Below are 24,793 nucleotides of genomic sequence, written 5' to 3'. Positions count from 1 at the left end.
AACTAAAGTGGCAACTTCTAGAGTTGCACTTTGCCCACCAGTGACATTGATTTCGATGTAACCGTTAAAACTGATTTAATGCACTGTACTTCTGATACCAGATAGTACCAACCTTGATAGGCCAATTCACAGTTAGCAGGGCTGGAGAGCCAGACTGTAACTCTGTACATGCCAATGGGCTACTAGCCTTTTCACAGTAAAAACAACAATTTAGGGTTTTTACTGCCTGAACCTGTAAAAGTACAGGTTCCACTTTTTAACATACAGCACCCGCCTTAGGGCTCATTAGGCCTGCAATAAGTCTGACTTACATACACAAGCATTGGCATAGCCAATAGGTCTCGCCTTTGGTACTTTTATGAGTGTTTAGCCAGAGCATGCCTTTCCCACGTAAAGTCGTCACTGTAGAAACACCTCCGCTCAAAACGCCTGGTCAAAAACAAATGGGCCTCAGAGAAGATATTTTTGCAGCCTGTTTATGATGGGGGCAGCTACCATACTTAAAGTGAAAGTGCGCTGCAAGATCCTTAACAGGAAGCCTCATAGCATCTGAACTTTTCAGTAGAGCGTTTTCCCAGAACTGCTCTGTTGAGCAGCATGTGCTTGCGTGTGGAGAGGCGTCTCTGTATGTGGCCGTTGCAGGGTCATTTTGTGTAACATGAAAAATGTACTTCTTTGACTTTGATCGGAGATTCTGGTCTCCAGGAAGTTCGTAGAAACAATCTCGTGCAGTGTAAGGGAGGAAGGCTGGAGAGAAGGAAGGCTGGAGAGAAGGAAGGCTGGAGAGAAGGAAGGCTGGAGAGAAGGAAGGCTGGAGAGAAGGATGAAGGGATGGATGGAGAAAAGGATGGTTGGGGAGAAGGATGGCTGATGGTTGGCGATGAAGGTGAATGGAGAGAAGGATGAATGGGTGAATGCAGGGATGTGTGGATGGAAAGAATGATGGATGGGTGGATGAAAAGGGAAGGAAGGGAGGAGAAGGATGCACCGGAAGGTAGGTGGATAAAAAGAAAGATGAAGGGAAGGAAGGGTAGATGGAAAAGACTGATAGGTGGATGAATGGCAAAATGTACACAAAGGATGGAAAGAAAGCACAATGGGGAAAAAAGACAAAAAGGATGGAAAGAAAGACTGAAGGAAAGCAGCAGAGAAGAAAGGAAATTAAAGAATTTCAGAAATCCCTAACGGAGGGCTATCTCCCGAACGACTGCCTGGTTCGCTTGCCCCATCCACTCACTCAGAGCTGGCTGGGACATGGCTCAAGATGGGGTGTGTTGCATTTTTCTGCCTACTCCCTTGCAAGGAATTCCATGTTCTTTTTGATGGCTGTTTTTCGCCCTGCGTTTTCCACAATAAAGACTCCATTCTGAGAGTTACAGGGTTGGTTGAGTTAAATGTGGCTGACACCTAAAAGCAATGATTTGGGAAAGGAAACTGGGCACTGTAAACATAGCATCCGGAAACACTGAGTCACTCGTAACCCGAGATCCAATTCCTAAAGTGGCTTCATGAAGAACTGAAAATGAGAGAAACAGGCCTTTTGTGCTAGGTATTTGGCAGAGGTTCAGGGGAGACGTGGGCTCGGAAAAACAACACGGGATAGTCCAGGAGAAGGTGTGATCAAAGCTAAGGACCTGGAAATTGGATTTATTTTAGCACCCACTTGTCCCGCATCCTCGCCCTCCTGAGACTGAGGGCAAACACGGCTTTGTGTGTTCTAAACAAACACCCAGGGCAGCTCTTTAGATGGTGTGTGAGATCCCTCAGAAACTCATGGCGGGGGGGGGGGGGGGGATTGGGAGAGGTGTGGTGCTGTAGGGAGTGGGCCAGGGAATGGACGGCGCCCGGAAGAAAGATAGAAATGCGACGACGACGTTCAGCACGCGGTTTAACGTGCACCTCTCTGTGTGTCATCTGCGGTTTGGGAGGTACAAAGAACAGGTAATTTTAACAACAATGTATACATCCCTGAACTGCGGTTTTATTTTCAAAACTATTTTCTTCAGAATTTGCTTTGAGGATTTCTCCACCTGTGGTTTAATAAACCAAATAGTTTGTCTCAAAGCGGCATCGCACAGTCCGCCTGAAGAGAAACCAACATCAACCCTGGCAAAGGTGCTCAAACCACCCCACCCTGCAGGAGGCCGTGGCTTGAATGGAGTGATGAGGGCATGGATGGGGTCAAGCAGGGTCTATCCTGCTCTGAAAGCAGCCCCCTCGCCCCCAGCCCACCGAGAAAATGACCAATCCCTGCCCAAATTGTGAAAATAAAAACGGGTTACTTACAGCGCTTGCTGCGTGGCTGCAGTGACGAGACATTCTTAGAGTGAAGAGGGAAAACTAGAGGCGCCCACAGTCACATTTCTATAGAACTTTGCGCACATCCTGTAAACCAGATATCCACGCAGTTTGCAAACAAGCTGTTCACGTGTTCTGCACACAGTCACTGATGGAGGCACAACAGACCCCCAATTTAACTCTGCAGGCAACATCCACACAAGCTCTGCAGACAACCTGTACCTAAACTGTGTACACCCAAATATGCACTGCACGCAGCCGGCTGACAGATTCTGCCACCACTTTTATAATTGCACACACGTTTCACTAGATTAGCAGAGGAAGCGGAGCCAGAAACGAGCAAAGGGTCTGGTGAGGCTCTAACAGCCCATGCATGAACCGAGCCGTGACAATAGTTGGAATGTAAATCGTGCAACAAACATAGTTTGAAAATATGATGGTCTCTTCAAAATTGAAAGATATTTCACATGCAGAAGCGTTTGACCTCAATACACCAGATTATTTCTGTACAGCGCACTCTCTGGCCTCAACTCGTGTTCTGAAAGTTGCTCTCATACCTGACAACGAAGAACAATCCTGGAAGTGGTGCGCGCGCGCGAGCGTGCTTGTGCCCCCCGCTGCAGGAGAAAACCAGATGGCAGGCTGCACATAACCGCAAGCCTGGGCAGCTACAATTCCAGGCAAAGGTGGGACATGCACCCGCCTTTGCCCAATCGCGTGCTGTCTTTTTTAGAAAGATGCACGCAAAGACCAATAAGAAAAAGACTTTAAAAAAAAACAAAAAAAACACACGCACGAGCGTGCAAAAAGTCTGGAGCGATTCCAAGAGGCCCTTTTTAGGTCTCGCTGAGCCAGTGCATGCGCTGCCCTGCGAGACATTTTGCGCGTGGGTTTTCAAAGTGCTGCCACAGGCTTTTGGTGGCCTCAAGCTTGCGTGCACGCGCGCAGCCGCCATCTGTCTTTCCGCCGTCACACAACTCCCGCTTCTCCCCCCTCCACAGATCATTTTGCTAGCCGTGCTTGATTACGATCACTTTCGCGGGCTGCGCGGCCGTGTCACTTTCGCGGGCTGCGCGGCCGTGTCACTTTCGCGGGCTGCGCGGCCGTGTCACTTTCGCGGGCTGCGCGGCCGTGTCACTTTCACGGCCGCGCGGCCAATGCTTGTTATACAGAGTTTTGTCGCACAGTTTACGTGACAAACATTTAAAAGGCTTGGCTCGTGCCTGGGGGCTCTTAAAGTCCGGCCAGGCCCTCTGCTCGGTCCATCCTTCCCTGTTATTTTGTTGGGTCGCCCACCTCTAATGCGACTTACCAATCATAAAAGAATAGGCAGTAAGGCACCGCTGGCGGTAAACCCGCCACCGCCAATAGGACAAGGTGAGTGATCGGAGAAAATCTATTGCTCCTAAGATTTAAAAGGAAAAGTTCCTTCACGCTCAGTGTTATTTGGAATAAAATGTTTCAATAAGGCAAATGAACAAGATAAAGCTGTTTTAAAAAAACAAAAAAAAAAAAAACATCCACCCATCACTTTAAGGGCGCCAGCTTCAGTCTGGAAGATTCGGTTATCTCATCGACAGCCCATTTGTGCCACTCTTGCTCCTTTAAAATGAGGTGGCTTTTCACTTTGACAGAAAGGAAGTACAAAGGCCAGCACAATCCGTTTTCAGTTTACAGCCCAATTACACCTCTGCCATCTTCGCTTCGCTACAAACATCAGCTAAACGCCAACGGCCCCCATACATTATCGCATTGAAACCGCGGTCATTTCACATGCGAGCAATCCCTTTCCAGCCTACAATTGATTGGCCCCTCGCTAATTTAACTCTGCGAGTTTACATTTTCTATGTCACTAAACAATGGAGCAAGGATTCTTTGTCGAAGAGGACAGGCCGGCACCGATTTTCTGTGCAGGGAATGAAAATTGCTTTCTGGTAACAAATTCAATTAACCGGCTAGGCCTCTGTTTCTGGGGCGCTAATTTATTCCCTTAAAGTACCTTATTTGCAAGGGAAGCTTTCGCGATTGCCACATACTTGGCTCCTAGACTCGCCAAATACCAGTGCTTCATATTGGCAGGCATAGTACTGGCACCCTTACAAGCTTATTACAAAGTGTTGTTACCCATAACCCTTCCTAGTGTCATTACAGGACACAGAGCTACTCTCTAGATCAGGGGTCTCCAACCTTTTGAGTAATAAGAGCTACTTATCTTGAATGAAAATCATTGTGAGGTAATATGATCAGTGTTTTAATAATGACCACATCAGACAAGATTATATAAGTTCCACCATATGCATGTTTACCAGCAGTGACCACCTCAGTGAATCACACAAGGCTGTCAGCAGTAAGGTTAACAAGCATTGGCATAGCCAATAGGTCTCGCCTTTGGGACCTTATAAGTATTTAGTTATGCAGCACAATATCCTTGGTGCAACAACATCAACTGTTGCATGGGTAAACACTTATAAGGTCCCAAAGTCGAGACCTATTGGCTATGCCAATGCTTGTTCCTAGAGCAGGTGAGACTTTAAAAGGGAGGTGTGTGCTTTGCCATTGTTTTAAATGGCTAAGTCGAGCTAGCACTTTTAAATTGCCCTTGCAGTCTGCAGTGGCAGACAGGGAGCCATGTTTTACCATGTATACTCGTGGAGGCATAAGTAGTTCTGCAGTCCACTGGAGACATCACAACATCAAGGCCTTCGGTACCCCTGGTACGATATACTAGGCACTTACAAGTAAGTCGGGTTATGCCAATTGAGGACACAGCCAATTACATATGCACCATTTTAAGGGTCAACACATGCACTGAGTTCTGTTTAGCAGAGTTCAGGGCATTTCTGAGCCATTACACCAGTACCTAGTAGTCAAAATGGGGGCAAAAAGTGGAGAGTAACCCTGCATAAAGCCTGTTTCCATGCTCTCCGATTCCACAAAACTGAAGGGCAATGCATATAGGCAAATTGGGGATGTAGCCATGTGGGCAGTGTCTCTGGAAGATACCACCTATTCGCTAACCTAAACCAAGAGCCACACATACACCACCAACACCTTAAGTTAAAAATAATGAACTGGTACATACTGTGTGTAGAATTTACCCTAGACGTGCAAATTGACCTTCATCAATGCACTCAAACCCCAAGAAAAGTACGTGTCCTTTTGTTTAGGCGTTTTATATAACGCTGTCTGTCTGGGTAATGGCTGTATGTAAACACGGAATGATCTTGCACGGGTCCCTTCACACTTCTTGGGTAACCTCCCAACGATGAACCAGCACACACACACAAATGTATAGGCTTGTTAGTCTACTGACCCTTAAGTGTGCCTTTGCCTCTCTCAAGTCTTTGATTGCCTTCTGTGAGAAAATGGGGTTCTTCTGCAGTACCTAGGGCCTGGAGGCCATAGAGGATCCCCTGAGACCCCCTCACTAGGACTATGCCACTTCCCTGCATGCTTCTGTGAGGTGATAAAAATCACCAAGTCGACATGGCACCCTGCCTGTGTGCCATGTCAGATAGCACTGCTTAAGGTATAGGTAAGTCACCCCTCTAGCAGGCCTTACCAGCCCTAAGGCAGGGTGCACCATATTCCTGGTGTGGAGATATCTGCATGAACAGATATGCTCCAACAGTAGTTCCTTAATATTGTAATTGCCAGTGAAGCTTTAGAGAGTACATGGGCTGGGAACTTGACAACTTGAGTTATAATAGTGGGTGTAGCCTTCCCAGGTAAGGTGCCCAGTGGCCCTCCCTACTACTACCCTCCTACATTTACTATTTAGGTGGATCCCCAGACCTAGAAACTAGATCTGCAGCGACCTAAGAAGTAAGAAGACAACCATCCGAGAAGACTGAAGACGACTGCTGCCTTGGCCCCAGCCCTACCGACCTGTCTCCAGCAACTGTGAACCTGCAACCAGTCTTACAGCCAGCGACCTCTGAAAACCCTGGGAGGACTGCTGCCTTCGAAAAAGACTCCAATCTCCTGTGGACAGCGGACCTGTCCAAGAAGAAACCAGCCACAAGGACCCCGGATCCAGGCGGATCCGCATCTCCTGCCCACTCTGCACCTGATGCCCATGGCCCGAGTCAGAGTGGCTCACTCGTGCAGTGAAGTCTCCCCAGCGATCCTGACTTCATGTTCAGCGTTGGCTGACCTCTCCTGATCTACATGGCGGCGACTGCAGTGTGAATCTAATGGCTTCCACCTGACCGTGACCAGCTCCGGTGAGAAGACTCCGATGTCAAAAGGCGCCCCTGCACCCGAATCCCCTGGGCGTTGGTGAGCTGAACCGGTGGTGCCCCTACGACCCCCTACATCTCTACTTGCCTTGGCTGTCATTAGTCTCCCTCCTGCAACCTCTGGTGCAATGCCAGCAGCCTGTTTGCCAAAAGAAGAATCTCCATAGAAAAGCATTGGGCGCCTGATGCTGATTTTGCACCCTGCCACCCCTGTGCCGCTGATGGTGTATGTTTGGTGCTGCTTTGTGGGACCTCCGGTGCAGGTGCTAAGCCCCAAAGCTTGCCCCCCTGCAAGCAGTGTGGCTCCAGGCACCCCCAATCTTCATTGAAAAACATTGGGCCGAACTTCTATTTTGCCCCTGTGCTGCTGGTGGTACAGTTTTAGTACTCACCTGACCTTTTCCTCCTTGCTGACTTTTGTTTCCGAAGACTGGGTTTGTAAGTGCATTACTTACCTGTTTAACTGCAATATTGTTTTTCCAATAGGATAACAATGAACTGTACTGCAAAATTTCTAAGTGACGATTTCTTTAAGTGAAAGGTATTTTTATTTTAAAAACGTACTTACCTTATTGCGAAGATCTTGGTCTTAAAATAAAATACAAACCAAGTATATTTTTCTAAAATTGGTCTGGATCTTCTTCTTGAGTCGTGTGTTCCTTATTGATCACGGTTATGCAATAAATGTTTTACATTAGGCCTAAGGATGCTCGCCCACACGACCACTAATAGAGCTCTTTGGGTTTTACATTGATCTATGCACACTTTTGGGGAGCCCCTGGACTTTGTGCACGGTATAACCATCCGATAGTAAGACCATATACAGCGGCAGCTTCCAAAAAACATTTCCTATATTAAGATTCATGCATATTCACTGATTAAAAAATCCAGATTTGCTTCCATTAAAGCATACTTGCCCCATATGACCGACACCCAAATACAATTTGAGAGTTAACATTTAGGGACACACATGTCTGGTTTGCGTGAAGAAGTACCAAATTATTTATCTGCCAAACGAGTTTCTGTATGTTACGCACCGGGAGTTCCAAGCCTTTATGCATTTCTCAGTTTCCAAAGAAGTAGTATACAACACTTAATTAAGCATTCCACGGGCCATTTTCAAAAATGTCACAAGCCATTTAGGCACCAAACTTTTTTTGTTTGTTTTTTATAATCTGATGCAAAGGGCTTTTTTTAAGGTGGACTGCTTATGTTTTTGGGAGGCAAGATATCTGCCACTCTTAGATCATTCAGAATATACAGAGTATGAAAATATTTGCTATCCTTTGGTGATATCTTTTGGGAGAGAAGTGGAACAAGAGGCAACATTGTGTGCACTGAAATTATAGGAAGCAGAGTTTGTGCAGGTGGAGGGTAGAACACTTATGCAACCCATGAATGTCTTTCATCCCTGAGTCAGACGGTCCAGTCTCTTAACGCTGGTCCCAAATGCACTGTGAACCTGTTTAGTTGATGCATGATCTGTCACCTCATCATAGGAACTGCCTTGTGAGCTTAGCCCTAGTACCAATATGTAATACATAAGGAGGTCTGCCTTCCATCAATCGGCAGTGCCAGAAAGTTTGGTTTTGCATGGTTTCTTTGTGTGCTGCATTTGTGGACCCAAATTAGGTCTGCTACCATCTTGCTCTTTACCAGTAGTTTTATAAATGCTTTCTGATCTGTTGTACCTCTGTGGAGAGAGGAATTAAGGTAACATCAGTTTTATCCTATTAAAACCACAGCAAACTCTTGTTGTAATGTCTCCGTGGGCAAAATCAAGGATCACAGTACAGTACAGCAGTGCTTAGCATTGTCTTAAAATTAGATTCCTTTATTTTTGCTTCACTTAGCACCAACCAGCCAACACATGTTTTATATTTTCTAGCCTTGGTGAAGTCGTGACTGTATTTTGTCAGATTATAAGTGTTGGCTGGTTGGTACTAAGTGAAGACACATAGGAATTGGATTGTAAAGGCAACGCCAAGGTCTACTGTGTGATCCTTGATTGTGCCTTTAGAGACATTATAATGTTTGGACTATTTCTGAACTTTGATGATTTTGGGGTGGCAGCTTTCTTTTTGGTTTGAGCACATCAAAGTCACTTTTCTGACTACTTGGATTGAACGTGTGGAATATTGCTCCAGTTCTAGCTCAACCCACCCTTTATTCATAGTATTCCACAGCAAACTCCTAATTAACTTTTACACTGCATAATCAAAGCAATTGCTCAGCTTCTCAGATTTGTGGTGTCTATTCTTTATTATGTGTCTATTGAATTGATCTCCATTGATAAACACTGTCTATCAAAAAAAGTTCCAGGGCCCTTGTGAGGAGACCACGGCAACGTATACCACTCATTGCCCCTGTCAGCTCTGCCAATGACCTCACCAACACAACTACTAACCATCAACCTCCTACAAGTGTAACTTTTCCAAACCCTCAAAGCTATGAGAATGGTTTGGGCGACGGGTATTGGTAATGGTAATTTTTAATGTATCTTGAATTAATAAATAACTGTTGGTGCGCTCATCTCTAAATTAAACAGCGCCAAACTGTAACAGACTATCATAAGTGCCGGTGTTTACAATTCAGTGTCTGTGCCGAGCATCGGAAATCGCCAGCTCAAATTCAGCCCTGCAATACATTAGTAGATGAGATTCTTGTGGAACTCAAATTGTCTTATAATTGACTGTAGAGTGGAGCTGTTCAGTTTGGATTTAAAGGTCTTGTGATAAATTGGGAAGGTTGGTTGACATGTCCAGGTTACATGGTTTGTATTTCTTCTACAGGCGCTTTTTAGATGAAGATTTTGTCCTCCGCGTCTTTGCCCAGCTGACTTTGGCATTAAAAGATTGCCATAAACGAAATGATGGTGGCCCCACTGTACTTCACCGTGATCTGAAACCAGCCAATATTTTTCTGGATGCGAAACAAAATGTCAAACTTGGGGATTTTGGATTGGCTCGGATATTGCAACACGACCACAGTTTTGCAAAAACGTTTGTTGGAACTCCCTATTATATGTCACCTGTAAGTATGGTTCTTTACTTTTTTTTATATGTAAATAACAGCAGCCCCCTTCTCAGTATTGAATTTTTTTTTCACAACATAATAGTTAATTAGAGAGGTTGGTGAGGACAGCCTGGTGGTTGTGTGTCTCTGTGTTAGGCAAAATATAATGCTATGTGTATTTGTAAAACACACTGTCATATACAAGGGGTTTCTGTTGCTGTATGAAGTTGAGTACTATAATAAAGTTTTGTATCTCTCTAAATTTTGTTTCCTTGTGGAACTCCATGTGTACAATAACTTATCACTCTACATAATACTTTGTGTCGGACCATGATTTCTATCACATGAGTATGTTTAACGTCTTGTGCACCATCAATAGCGTGTACTGGGATAAAGGCCCTGTTTGGCTGCAGAAACCGGTACCTCACTATAACTCGGGCAGAATCCTTAACTCAGTCAGCCTGTTGGATTAATCACTGATCTTTAAAGAGTATGAAACATGCTGTTCGATCACGCGGCACACATAAACCTTGACTCTGTAATACCCTCAGCTTGAGCTTAATATCTGAACCCAACGACATGACAAAACCAAAGTATTCAGACTTGCCTTTAACAGAACTCCATTTGGGACACTGGTTTGGATTGGCGAATTTCGGACAAGTTTACTCACCCACCGCTCCGTACCATGTGCTGCATTTAGTTTCTTATCTCTAAGTGCTTTGAAGTGTCTAAGAGGATAAATGTAGTGTTTGATAAAGCATTGACAAATAAGTGAACTCTATAATAGTAGCAGTTGTCCTTCAAGCTTTCTTTATTATACAGTCTGCATAGTAGTAGTTATCCTGCTGTATGTCATCACAGCTTGCCCTTATAGACTAGTCATTCTGTTTTTATAAATCCTTATCTCTTTACCTTGCACTGTTTTCAGCAATTGTGGATGCACAGCCTGAACAATCTTTTACAGCTGGTGCCTCCTTCAGTTATGTTTGAAGTTCTTCAGGCTATTGCAAGGTCCTAGTGTCGACTGTGTCATCGCTGAAGGAATGCTCGTTGTCGATGGTATCCACTTTATGGACGACTGAGATGAAGTAGGCAATGGTCTTGTCATCGAGGTTTCCTTTGAAGACTTATTTTTTTTATTACAAATGAATTTCTGTAGCACTTAGACACATACTTATCTGGTTTGTCAGTAGAGGAGGTGGCTGCAAGCGCTGTGCCAAATCGTGGTAGAGGGAGGGCTTGTGACCTTGAAATGTTATGGGGTGCTTCTCTCGTGCGTTCCTTAAAATGAGTTCTTTCAATTGAAGGTCTGGAGATAGGCCAGAATGTCTGGTGGTGGAGCTGTAGGGAGCCTATGGAGGCCCACTCTATGCGCTCGATCTATTTTCATCTCCGTTCCTAGGGTAGCCTCCTGAATGTGGCTAAAGAGATCTTACAGATAGAGATTGATATCAGAGCCCTCCGCCTGGAATGGTACACCTTTGATGTGAATGTTGTTCCTTTGGGAACAATTTCGAGATCCTCGGCGTGGGCCTGGAGATCGAACTGTTGGAGATAGCGATTTTGAACTCTGCTTTGTCAGATTCTGCATAGTATTTACGCCATTTCCTTTCAGCGTGTTTACAAATCAATTTCTTCGCTTTAAGCTCACCTGAGTACCAAGGAGCAGTGGGAGAGGTTCGTTTAGGTGTCCATTTTTTAGGCGGAACTAATTGTTCACATTCCTTGGCAAGCCAACTGTTATAAAGAGTCTTTGCCTCTTCAATGTCCAGCGGAAGCTGATACATTGAATTTGTGAGAGTGGATTCCAAACTATTGGCATCCAATTTGCCCCAGGCTCTTGTAATAATCTCTTTGGTCTGTCTGGGGCCAGAGAAATGAGCAGGGGAACTGTTTAGTTCAAACTTAATCACAGAGTGATCTGACCATGTCATTGGAAAAACTGAAATATCAACTAAATCAATATTATTAGAATATATACCATCAAGAGTATGATCATTTACGTGTTTGGGAGGAATCCCCAATTGTTTAAGGCCTCCTATAGCCATAATTTAGATGTGTTAGGATCACGAAGTTTTTCCAAATGGAAGTTAAAATCTCCCAACATCGTGAAGGACTGTAAACACAGCCCTTCTTCTAACAGCAAACTCAAGGAGTCTAAAAAACTACTTTTGGAGCCAGGTGGGCGATACATTAAAATGCCTTTAAAGGGTTTATATAGTGCTGAATATATATTAAAAGTTAAAGCCTCACACACCTGATTAGAAACTGGAGCAAAATTTGGGGTGAGTGACTAGTGATAAATCACCGCAAGCCCCCCCCCCCCTTTTTTTTTTCTGTGACAGATCAAGTGTATAACAGTGAAAACCAGGCAGTGTAGCCGTAACCAAGTCCGGGCCAGAGGAGCTATCTGACCATGTCCCCGTGATAAATGCCAGTTTTACATTATTATCCTCAAGTAAGAGGGCACATTCCATAGAGTGTTTCACCAAGGATCTGGCATTAAATAAAATACATTTCAGAGGAACTCCGCTTCCATAGCCCATCTTATTGCCCAATATAGTTCTACGGCTATTAATTGGCAAGTTTAACACAACCGGGAGAGGTAGCTGACAGCTGGTACACAAAGAGCCCTTAATGCTATTGTGGCAGTTGTCCAGAGATAACCTGGGGCATTGAGGAAACTTATCACCCTGATTAATCAGGTGCAATTCCCTACTTGTGTAACGCATTCTATTAGAAGAAAAACATCCAGGGGGACGGGCCCTACGCCCGGCCTGAGTGCAGACGGGCTTGCCTTAGGCACGCCAGTGGCGCGCCCGCTGCGCACATCAGCATGCCTGCTAAGTAGATCCACCCAGGGAAAACCCTGGACCGCTAACCTAAGCGGAAGTGGTTAGCCCTAACTGAGCCCGGGATCGGTGCTCTGAATGTAAAGTGCAAATCAAATGCCTTCGTGGATGTCCTTCAATGTACGCTCCTTCTTCCCCCTTCCCGCGGCCATGTCGAGGGAAACGCTCTACTTTTATTAGTGCGTGATCCTCAATTGCAATTGTGAGACTCTGCCGGAGCGCCACAGCGTCTTGTCGATCCTATGCGTCTATTCAGGGGCGTATTGAGTCTGATCAACGGGCGCCCTGAAGCCAGTGCTTCTTCCCCTTCTGGGTGCTGACAGGTCCGTTTTACTCTTCCACTTTGCACCCCTGATACGCCCTCTGGTCACACCAGTTTTTGGTGTATTCTTGCCTCCTTTGCGATGGTGCCGCTCTGTAGCTGTTTTCTGGTGTATACCACTATTGGCTATACTGGGTTCATTAGTGCGGGGCCCCACCTCCGTTCCTCAGCCTTGGGCCCTGTAGGTCTGTCTCTCATCACCAGCCGAGTGCTTCTGGCCCTGTGGGATAGATCAGCACTGCCCCTCACCCCCGCATCTATGCTCCACCACTCCACTGGAGGGCGTTTGTGTCCATTCCATTAGAACCATGGCTGCCTCCATAGCTTTCTTGTTCTTGCTGCATTCAAATGCTGGGCGGCTTCATGGTCATCTTTGCATAGTTTTCCCAAGCTCTACAGTTTTGTGTCTCGGGTATGCAGTGATGGTTACCCTGTCTTTGCCTGAGTAGTGTTGCAGGATTTCCTTATTAACCAGCACTATGCATTTCTACTTTGTGACTCCTTCATAGATGAGTAATCTCCAGGCAGATGTTTTTTTCTGAAGAAGTTGCTCACCTTCGGTAACAATGTTTGTGGTAGATCCACAATCTTTCTGCATTCCTCACCACACTACCTCTTCCCCTGTAAACTATTGCTCTGATTATTAAGACTCCATGATATGTGTTAAAAGTATGTGCTGAGTTTGTCGTTGTAGTTTTTTGTTACTCCCCTTGCTCGGGCATAGAAAGATAATTTGAAACTGATACCAGTTTCGGGGGTTGGCACCTAATATTGGTTCGGTGATATAGCAGAGGTGTATGGCACCATCTGGCTGCGCTAGAGGGCCATTGCGGAGGAAAATGATATCCTGAGAATTATGTAGTCTGGAATCCGTATTCGTAAGGTAAGGAATCTGCGGATAGATAATGTATCCACCAGAAAAATCATTATGGAAGGTAAATAATCTTTTAATCTTTCTTCATTGGTGTAACCAATGGGCTCAAGCAAAGCAGGATGTTAGGCAAGTTCCTTAAAGGACACACAAATGCATGTGTAATTGAGATGTGAAACTTTCAATAATGTTTTATTCTTAAGACCAGGCCAGAATGGGCCATAAATGCTCTCTAATAGGAATCTATTTTGAGAGGAAAAGTCAGAGGTTTCCTCATCAGTTACCATAGAATGAAAATGGAAAGACAATCTCTTTCCTTCTTGCTTGCTTTCTTTCCTGCTTTTTTGCTTTCTTTGTCCCATGGATCAGACTCTAGCGCAGGATGAAATAGTTCAAGAATAAATCCCCTGAGCGGCTGCATGTACTGTAGGCCTTGGCTGGCATTTTACCTTAGGGCTGCATAGAAGTCTTTACATTGGATGTCTGTACTTAACCTGGGCCTTCCTCAAGATTTGTGAGTTCTTGGAGCCCAAGCTTCGCTGCGGCCATTCCGTCTGTTCTTTTTGGAAATGTTTCTGACTGAAATGTTGTTGATCGGATCTCCTTCTATGGTCATCTGGTCTTGTAGAGTTCATACTGGAGTGAGACCCCCAGGTCTGTTCCAATAAAGATTTTTGACGTAAATCTTTTTTTTTTTCTCTTTTTTTTTTTCCGCAATGTCCAAACAGTTTGCTGCAACAATTCCTTACCAGTCCCTGCCCAGTGTAACACACCATAGGTTCTCAAAAGCCCACCACAGGCAATACCTAGTTCTGTTATTCATTAATTGCTTTTAACATTTTTCACAGGAAATATTTTCGTGGTTGTGTTTACCATTACTTACACATTCATATTTTGTAACATTTATTTTTCCTTGTTTTCATTGTGCACTATTTTCTAATTTGTTTTCAGACCAATTGTCCCTGTTAATGTGGTTACCATCCTAAACATCCCCCTAATTTTTAATTTTGTATACCCCACAATAGAAGAATACTAAGTATATTAGGCACTGCATGGATTTGTGGCAATTACACCATTGAAAATGTAATTAGAATTTATGCATTTTGTATTTCCTTTGTGGCAGCTATGTATTTCTTCTTTATAAAGCAAAAAATCTTGTTTAAAAAAAAAATATGAATAATAAAAAAGAATTGTTGTATTTTCCCAACTGGTTTTCTCTGTGCCCTCTATCAACTTTTGACTGTAAATGGTATGGTGATGAGATTCTGTGGCCTGCAGAGAATACTCTCAGTATCACCAACGGTTTTAATCCTGGGTGCTTTAGACTAATGTGGCATTTTTTTAAAAATTAGACTACATTCACATTGCTGACCTGAGATCTTCTGAAACTGTGATGTATTGTGACTTCAGATGAATTTATTTAAAATGTACATAAGAACATTTTGTGATAAGCAACCTTACCAAAAAGTGCAGTCCCTCTGAAAGTAAGATATTTGCTTTTGTCATCCTCTTGCGAATACTTGGTTTATGTTCAAATTATTCCAGTTAATTGTGAAATTTATCTGCAGGAACAAATGAATTATGAAGCCTACAATGAGAAGTCTGACATCTGGTCCCTAGGGTGTCTTCTATATGAGTTGTGTGCGCTGACGTAAGTACGGGTTGCTTAAACCAGATCTTGTAACAATGGTGCATTGGATTCAGTAACAGCTTATCTTTTTAGAGGATTCTTAACTACATTGTACACATGCATTCTAGCAGATTAGTCTTGTGTGTCATCTAACACAAATCCTATGGGTGATGGTGCAGTGCTGTATGAGGTTAAAGCCATATTACGAACACATTGTTCAGACAGAAAAGTGTAACAACATGGATCATGTTTTAGGGGTAATATGGTGTGAACTGCGACGGGTGGTCATGGACTGAAGGGGGAATATAGAGGTTTGGGTTAATGGCTGTAGAAACAAGTGTTTTTTTTTTTTTTTTTTTTTTACTACATATCTGTTTAGTGGTAGTTGTAGGTATGTTTTTGCTTGTATTGTTTTCTACTAGTAATCCAAAGGGGAGTAGAAAGCTACGCAATAATAGTGACCTTTGGAAGAAATGAATGTGCTTCGTTTGGCAAGTAGCCGTGGCAACCATTCTGGAATGGTGATTACTTTTTTTTGGGTGATCGAGTACAATTTGTTGGCAAAGTAAATAACATGTGTGGCCACTTCCAAACTTGGGCAAGTGTGGATTTCTTTTTACTGGTTTCATGTTTGCCATCATGTAAAAAAAAAAAAAGTGCATCAGTTTTTGCTCATATTTTAGGGCTATGCTCGATGGTGCTGCTTGTCTGCATGATATTGTAGCCAGTCCTTCAAAATAAACATGAAGTTGGCTTTAGCTCACTCCAGAGGAAAATGTCCCTCTCACCTCATGGCATTGCCCTCCCCTTGAGTGCTAGCATGATTTGTACAGAGAAACCAGTTTTTTTGTTGTTGTCTTTTTGCTCCAGCAAGATTTAAAAAAAATGTTTTACTAAGTACTCAGGTGTATGGTTTCCCTATCTAGTCTTCTCCATTTTCTTTGATCTCTTGCCCTTTTTTTGCCTTTCTATTACATGTTATTTTTTCCTTTTATGAATTTCCCCATAGTTTTCTACGTTTCTTTCTTATCTGTTGTTCTTCTCATCTGTTTTCATGTAATATATGCTTTGCAGAAGCCAGTAGTGCTGGCTTTAATGAGCTAATGAATGCAGGTACAAGCATGCACAACTACTGTTTGTGTGTTACACAATAAATCGCAGGACCCTTAAGTACCGAGGGCAAGTAAGCTCAACTAACTCAGAGGATAGGTATACCACGATGGACCCCAAGGTCTTCTCAAATTTAGGCATCGTGCGATTAATCCCCGCAGTGATCCTTTCCATCCCTACCACCTCCCACAGTCTGCGCAGCCAGTCTAGTTTAGTCGGGATGTCCTCCGTGCCCCATTTTGTCAGGAGAACCTGCTTAGCTGCCCCCAGTGCTAAAGTGATCGCCCTACCCCTGCAGGACCTCCGTCTTTAGACAAGTTTTTTCTTTATTTTTTTCCACCATTTTCAGTGTACAAGGGTTACTCACTTCCAAAATGACCTGGTTTAAGCTTTGTAGGGACTGTCTCAAAGAGATCCACACAAGATATTCCTGTGGTGACTGGGATTGGAACATTACTCCAGGACTTGCAGTGACTACCCACAGAGTAACCTGAAGATCATACGGGATCACAAGGCGAAACTTTACATCGCCTAACACCAAAAGACTCCATGCTGTGATTGGTCGAAAGAAGGATCCCGTTCCTGCTCCCGAAGTTGTTCCCGCAGCAGATCCTCATCGCAGTCCAAATCCGTGTGCAAGTCTAAAAAGAAACGCAAGAAGCCTAAGCGGGACTCTGCCCCTTTGCGCCTCTCTTGAACTTCACAAAGGGCGCGAGGCATCAGTGCACCTTCCGATCTCGCTCCTGATCCCCATCGGAGCCGATTCCAAAATTGGCCCGATGCACCCCAGATTTCTGGGTCCGTCAGTGATGTTGCAGCAGGTTGGCCACCTTCGGGCCCCAAAGATCCACAAGGACCTTCAATCAGGAATCCACTGGTGCCATCTGTGCTCCCTACTACCATCACGGTTTTCTTTTGCATTTATGACTGAGGAGGAGGCACAACCCATTGTGCTCTCCTACTCTGAGCTAAACCATCTATTTCAGATACATTGCCATTCTCTCACAGCTGAGTCCAGGAATCGTGCAACATGTGATGGCATGCACTCAGACAATGGTAAGTTTGATGAAGTGGATGAATTTGCCCCACAGCATAATGAGGGCAATTAGTCTGAGGAATTATAGGATGCCAGAGGCCTAGACACTACCCAATATACTGGGCTAGTTTTCCCTCCTCGCCCTGCCATGGAAGAAAGTGAATCCTTCTCTATAGTGATTCAGAAGGTATGTAAAGACTAATGTTCCCAAAGAGGTCATCCAACTGTGCCAGGCACCTACAGAAACTCTCACGGATACACTTTTGGGCTCTGGATCTCCAGTCAACAGACCAATATCTTGCTGCCGTAGACAAGACACAAACGACCTTGATTTTCTTGCACACCGCCCTGCACCTGAGACTTTGGTGCTACAGGCCTTCACAAGTAAGGCAAATCCTAACTCCTTCTCCACCACCCCAGCGAGTCAGAAAGCAATGACACATTTGGAAAAATTATGCTCGTCTGCGAGCCTTGACCTCAGATCTGTCAGTGCCAGCTGCCTCTTAGACTGCTACTCATATGCACTATGACACAGTAGGAGCTATGTGTTATTCCAGCTACTTCCGGGTGCTGAAAAGCAGATGGCCATTCATTAAAAGGGGCTTGTTTGCTTGTTTACTACTACTACAGCTTTGCCATTTTGCATCTAATGGATTTTGAATAGAATGGGCGGGCTCATTTATGTCTGCAGCTTCTGAGATATCCGAGGATAAGGCCAGCTCTTTTTCCTGTGTTGTAAAACGGAATATGTTGTCCGGCATCGACCAGCCCCATCATTTCAGTGGTTGTGTAATGACTAGAACGCAGAGTGACAATCATGTAGATGTAGGAAAATACAATGTATTTACTGTCACTCATCTGCTTATTTCTCAGTCTGCTTGTTTCTCAGTCTTCATGTTAGGCAGTTGGTGAATGAGAGGACCGACCCTTGACATGCACGTATATTTGCATATTCTTCCCACCATAAGAACTCTATTATTGGGAGGCAGACCTCCATTGTCCTGACAGGGAAACCATATGAATATGGTATACTTTTGTTAAATTCATCAAACCCCATAAGTTCCAATGATTTATGGCCAGCACGTCAAGAGTGAGGATGACTGCATTTGGAATGGATCATATATGGTTTGCATTTTTTTTCACTAGTGCTGTGACTTTGCAAATACCCTGAGGGTTAGAGCCTACAAAGTATGTTGTGCATATAGAGGTAGAAGCCATAGCTCACCTCTACATGTTTGCGGTTGAAGGAAATGGATCTTTTCTATTGTATGTGTTTATTTCTACTTGTATACAGTGCTAATGGTAAGTAGTTCCTTTTTCATGACCAACAACATCAATAGTGCCCGTTTGAAACACTATCTTTAATCCTGTCTTTGTCTCTGTTATTCTAATATATACCAGAGCTTGCTAATGCCCAGGTAGAGAAGTTAGTTTGTTATGCCTATTTGAACCCAATGTTAATGAGGGCTGTTTATGCTATGAGGACATCATTTTCCCAGAAATTCATGCCATATACATATATACCATGATGGCTTTGAAATGGTTCAATCTTGAGAAATGAGTTTGTGTGAACACAGGCAGTATTTGAATGCTGTGCCAGTCAATTTTGTGGGAGATGTGGTCCAGGGATATAATGTTGGTGCGTGTGGACTAAGGACCTGGTTTGTAATTCCAGTCCCCACTTTAACATTGTTATCGTGGGTATGTCACAATCTCTTTAATTCAGGAGTACTTAAAAATGCTTTAAATACAGCACTTGTTTGATTAAAACTTGGACTGTCAAATTCACGTTCTTTTGACTGATCAATGGGGCAGATCTGTTCATATATATTAGAGCCTGACTTCTGACTGCTTGCATGCACGTTTATTAAGTGGATGCAAATGTATTATTTATATATGAAAAGAAAATCCATCAATAGGAGAATAAAAATTTGACCATTTGATAGTGTGCGTAACAGCACCTGTGTTTGGTTGTCTGCCATAGTCTATGTCCATTACTTGTTATTTTGTGATGCTTAACATTAGTGGGGAAATAGGTACTTTTTGAAATATTGAATTTCACAGGTAAGTATAAACGTTCACTTAAATTTGTCTTCATGCATAATGCTTTCCTATAGGGGAAAAAGGCATATTCAGTATGTGTAGGAAACTGGGTTTTAGTTGCAGTGCTCCTCCCCACTTTTTGCCGGTGGTGGATCTGGCCCTTTCTGCAGGGTTATCCCCAGACTTTTTGCCTTCCTCCGCCTGTTTTTCTGACCTTCTTTTAGTTGGCATTGGAACTCTGGGCATTGTACCACTGAAAACCATGCTAAAGTTCATGTGCTCGCCCCCTAAACATGGTCTAATTGGTTTACACCTGTTTGGCATATTTGATTTACGTAGAAGTCCATTTTAGAGTGGTATACCATATACCCAGGGCCTGTAAATTAAATGCTACTGGTGGGCCTGCAGCTCTGCTTGTACCACCACAGAAGTAGCCATTCAAACCTGTATCTGGTTGGCACTGCAGGACCTGCGTGCTCAGTTTACCGCCACTTTTACCTGGCATTTAAAATGACTTTCCAAGCCTTAAAACCTCCTTTTATTACACAAGGTAGGCCCTAGGTAGCCCTATGGGTAGGGGACTGTGTAAGTAAAAGGTAGGATATGTCCCTTTGTGAGACATGTCGTTGTAGTGACAAACTGCCTATTTCATTTTTTACTGCTGTGAGGCCTACTCCTCTCATAGGCTAGCATTGAGAATTCCATTCTATACGTTTGGTGATAATTCCTGATCAGAAAGGAGTGGTTGCCATGTTTGGTGTGTTTAGAATAGTGGTGATTAATCCAACTTGCTGATGTAGTTTGATTTTACACTACTATTTTAGAAATGGCACTTTTAGAAAGTGGGCATTTCTCTGTTCTTATTATTCTTCGTGCTTTGCAGCCTGACTACAATGCATGTCTGTGCTGGGTGACAACTACGCTTTGTGCATGCTTTCGAGACAGCCACAACACAGGAAGAGCTGGGTGTGACCAGGGATACATCTGCATACCGATAGTCTTCCTGGGGTGTGAGAGATGGTTCACGCTATACACTTGTACAGTTTGTGTCCTGCCCTCACACAAAGGGCTGATTTACCGCCTACTGATAGTCTGGAGCCAGGGCTGGGCTAAAAGGGATTTTTGCGCTATTCTGAGGATTCCTTTTAAGTCACCCCTTCATCAAAGACATTTTTTGAGTATAGGTACTGTGGCTCTGACTTCATGTTTTTAGGCCCTGGGTATGACTTGTAACCAGATGCTACTGGCTCTACAATCAGCACGTTGTCAGAGGGCTGCTGTCCTGCCAGGAGGAACCGCCATTGGGACTACCTACTTTGTTGTGCTGGGTGGCTGGCTGCTGGGCTACTGGAGGGACTGCCACTCTGCAACTGGACTTTTCTGTTGGCCCACTTGTCGCTTTCTTTGTGCCTTAAGTGTCCTCCAAGGGCTTGTTGGCTTGCTCCCTGTTTGTTCAGAGTCTCCGGGCCAGAAAAGACTCTGCCTCATTAATCCCTTTCTGTGGGACACTGAGTCCGGCACTCCTACGTTTCTACAGTCAGTGCATGGAGCATTTTTGTTTCCCAGGGCAGTATAAACTTAGAGCGCTTTGTGACCTCCGGCACCGCCCTGTATGAGGGGAGAGAGTCCCCTCGCTTCCTTCTGCAGCAAAGTCGAATGTCGTGGATTGCAGGATAGCGTGCCGTGTGCAGATACTGCAGCACTCTGACCAGGGTAGTGCCTTGTGTAAAGAACTGCTTTGTTGCCCACATCGAGTTCCCGGAGGCATCCTTGTGTGTCCAGCAGCTTTCTGTCCCCACACCGCTCAGACGCCACTGCCTTTGTGGCGCGCCGTGCCTGCTTTGGGCAGCTTTGGGGCCATAACATTTAGTAAGGGAGAAGCCAGCATGCACTGGTTCCGGCGAGGGATGTCTCATCCACCCTTCACGTCATAAGGGCTGGACCTCATGGACGCTGAACCCGCCATGCACACTAATAGTTCTGTGCACCAGTACGGCCGCGGGAGCCCTTCCTGGCATACCCCTGTGAGCTCTGTTCCTACTGGTCAGACTCCTGGTCCATTACAGATGTGGAGGCATTCCTTGTTCCAGAATCTGGTTCATGTGTGCCTATACCGCAATAGTTTGGTGCTGGGGCAGTGCACGGTAGTACCACATATAGCTGAATACACGGGAAGAACTTTTCTGCCATTTGGCAAAATGTGATTCCAGATTACCGTATCACATCGAGTAGGTGTGCCTGTGCCCTACATATTGTCCAAAACTGCACTCATTTCAGTCAGACTCACAGAATTGACCATAGCCAGCCTAATGGGAACCCGGGTGCGCTAGGCCCTGTGTTTTTATGGTTATATTTTGGGATTCAGGTTTGTCTCTAGGCAAGTTTGCATTACCTGCAGCATGTTTGATTTGACTTTTTTAGCCTGTAGTGATCAGGATGACGAGTACTATCTAAATTATTGAATTATTTATGATTCATGTTGCTTTTGGTCTTGTGTACAGTTTAGTCTATTTTTTACACAGTCTTGTGTGAACTCTTTTTGTAGTGTATTTATTGTGGTGCTGTGGGAGTGGGGAATCCACAAAGTGGGACCTTCGGTTAGCCCTGTATCATTTTGAAATGGCACACTGGGAAAAAGTGTCAACCGGGGACTAGGAGGGAGGTGGTTTTGGGGAAGACCCTGAGGAAGACCTCGAGATCTGTGAGGACTCTGAGTAGGAGGGTTCCCAATCCGCACCCCAAAAGGGTAGTGTCCCTGAGGAGATTGAGGAGGAGGTAGAAAATGACTGGGCAGGGACACCAGTAGTGAGAGAGAGATAACCCCATAGATAGGGAGACCCTTACTGGGTCTTTTGCCGGGAGCAGTGTCACCTCCCACCCACTGTCCTCTGAGGAAGTCAGTATAGACAGCCTGAGAGGAGGGCCGGCTTTAGTACTGATGGCACCCGGTGCAACAATCTTTTTTGGCGCCCCCCAAATATGACCTCCTCCTCCTTGGATTTCCTCACTACCACCAGGGCATAAGTGCCCATTTTCTCTCCGTAGCCCATCCCTCAATGCATTTAATTTGTTTAAAAGCGCTCTACTCAGCTATCCACATAAAATACAGATCTGCTCTTTGCAGCAGGCATGTTAACCCTCATGTTAACTCTCTGCGCTACACAGATCGTAATGCCCTAAAGCTGACCCTGCCTGAGAGGGACCTGAAGCTACTGCTGGCTGCTGAGGAGAGGACAGCCTTAGCTAAGGAGAGGATGATGGAGACTGAAAGGGCCTTTGCCAGGGAAAACTTGCTCTGTAGGAGAGGGAATGTTGCCATAAGCGTAGTTTGAGAGTTCTGGACTTACAAGCTCTACAAGTAGAGTTCAGTGGTAGCAGCAATATTGATTCCAGTGTTCAAGATACCATTCACATACCAGCAGACTTGGGGCCTAGCTTCAAGGAGGGGGATGACGTACATCAGTGGTTTCAGGAGTATGAGAGAGCCCAGGAGGTGCACAGAATTCCTAAGGAGGATTGGGGAACTGGCATGAGTAGTTCTATTCTTGATGATGGGAGGGTTGTCCTACTCGCCCAAGAAGGGAGTGACAGGCAGAGGTACACCCCCGAAGGAAACCCCGATAAAGAAATATGGATTCACCCCTGAAGAGTATAGGTTGAGGTCCGAGGCAGCAGGAAGCTGTCTCACCAGTCTTGGGAGGAATTTATGGAGTATTTTTGCAAAGCGCTGGATTGTTGGGTGAAGGTTAGCAAGGTAAACACTTTTGAAGTGCCGTACAATCTGTCAGGGAGCACATGTTCTGTTGCTGTTTTCTAGGGCTACGTCAACACCTGTTGGAGTGTAAGTTCTCTCTCCCGAGAGAACTTGAAAAGGAGGTAGACATCTGGGTGAGTACCACAGGGTCTGAAAAGTCATTTGGGAGTGTTTCTAAAGGGAGTGGATCAGGTTCCCACCCCAACTGAGGACGGGGGGAGTTTCACTGTAGCCCAGCCAGTTCCCAATGTAGTGGGGTGGGTAAAGGATTCCATGTCCCTTCTCGGAGTAGCAGGACAGGTGAGGGTGGGCAATGTCCCAGGGTGCCCTATGCGCAGTCCCAGAGTTAGGATAATTCCCTGAGGGGGCACCCGGAGGGGAGTCTAGTCTTTACCAGGACACCATCCACAAAGAGGGTACCCCATAGTGTTAGGAGATCTTGGGGGGGGGGGGGGGGCGTGGGGGGGACAGCTGACACCAGCAGTATCAGTGCCCGTGTACGGCTGTGGGAGTCCTTTCCCTCATACCCCTGAGAGCTGTCCAGTCAGTGCTCCTGGTCAGTCACAGATTTGGGGGCATTCCTTGTTCCAGGCGGAGGGCCCAGAAGGAGTCTGTGTGTGCCTGTACCGCAGTAGTTTGGTGCTGGGGCAGTGCGCTTTGGTACCTGGAATTATGCGATTGTGCGGCTGCAGCGATTTTCACATAATTATAGGTTTGTCTCATTTGCTACACAGTCCATCTACTGCATAACCTGCAAATTGTGACAAAAAAAATTTGTTCCAAGATCAAACTTTTCAAAAAATACTATAATTACGATGACATGTGTTGCAGCGCAGTGTTAGGTCCTTTGCAAAGCTAGACTGGTCACCTTTCTGTTGCTTATTGATATATTTGAGTTTTAAAATGGTACTAATGTAATGTATACACAAAAAACACCGGAATACTGGATAAAGAACCTGGCTAGGGTGATGTTTGACCCCCAATTCAAGTTGGGTTGGAAGGTCTGGTTTCAGACAAGAAAGAGCAATTGCTTTCTTGAGTCCCCTCACTCACCAGGGTTTCCCACTGGTGACATGCTTCATCATTGGGGTCCTCTCAATCCGCTGCGGATTGAGGCGTGCTTCGACTTGCGAGATTACGTAGGGGCACTAATAAGAGACTATGTGTGGTGTAGTGTTAGTGGAGTGGATGAAAAATGTATTAAAAATACCTAGCTAGTGGGCGAAATATTTTATTCTAGCTCCTAGTCTGTATATTAAAAGCAGGGGTACTAGAGAACGATGTAACCATAATTAGTCAACATGTTTCTTTATCGGGTATTCTGGTGTTTTTTGTGTATATGATTTGAAAGGAGGGTGGACCTAGCCTAATACCCTCTACCTCCCCCTGTTTTTGAAGTGACTAATGTAATGTAACCAAGGCCCAGAAAGTGTTACCAAGTTTAAAAGTGATGAAATAATGAAGTAATAGTATTACAAAATGTACCGCATTATGCTTCATAATTTGCATTTTCTTGCCAAATAATTTATTCAACCCTGCCGCATATTTTGGCCCTCTCCTGCCGCATTATTCCAGTGGCCCTGCATTGCAGCTGACTAGATAGGAAAGGAACTTTTCTGTC

The 24,793-nt window shown here is 44.8% G+C and overlaps 1 protein-coding gene across 1 annotated transcript in view; it reads left to right on the top strand.

Annotated features, from left to right (window-relative positions):
• The window catches only part of NEK2 (NIMA related kinase 2), a 180,022-nt gene that overhangs the window by 29,016 nt on the left and 126,213 nt on the right, over positions 1-24,793 (top strand). Inside the window, exons 3-4 of the mRNA XM_085612857.1 lie at positions 9,332-9,572; positions 15,168-15,250. Of these exons, the coding sequence (XP_085468983.1) occupies positions 9,332-9,572; positions 15,168-15,250 (324 nt within the window). The remainder of the gene's footprint in view (positions 1-9,331; positions 9,573-15,167; positions 15,251-24,793) is intronic.

Source organism: Triturus cristatus, chromosome 6 (assembly GCF_964204655.1).
Source record: "Triturus cristatus chromosome 6, aTriCri1.1, whole genome shotgun sequence".
NCBI lineage: Eukaryota > Metazoa > Chordata > Amphibia > Caudata > Salamandridae > Triturus > Triturus cristatus.
Note: the sequence above shows the minus strand (reverse complement) of the source record. Positions and strands in the feature narration are given on the sequence as shown.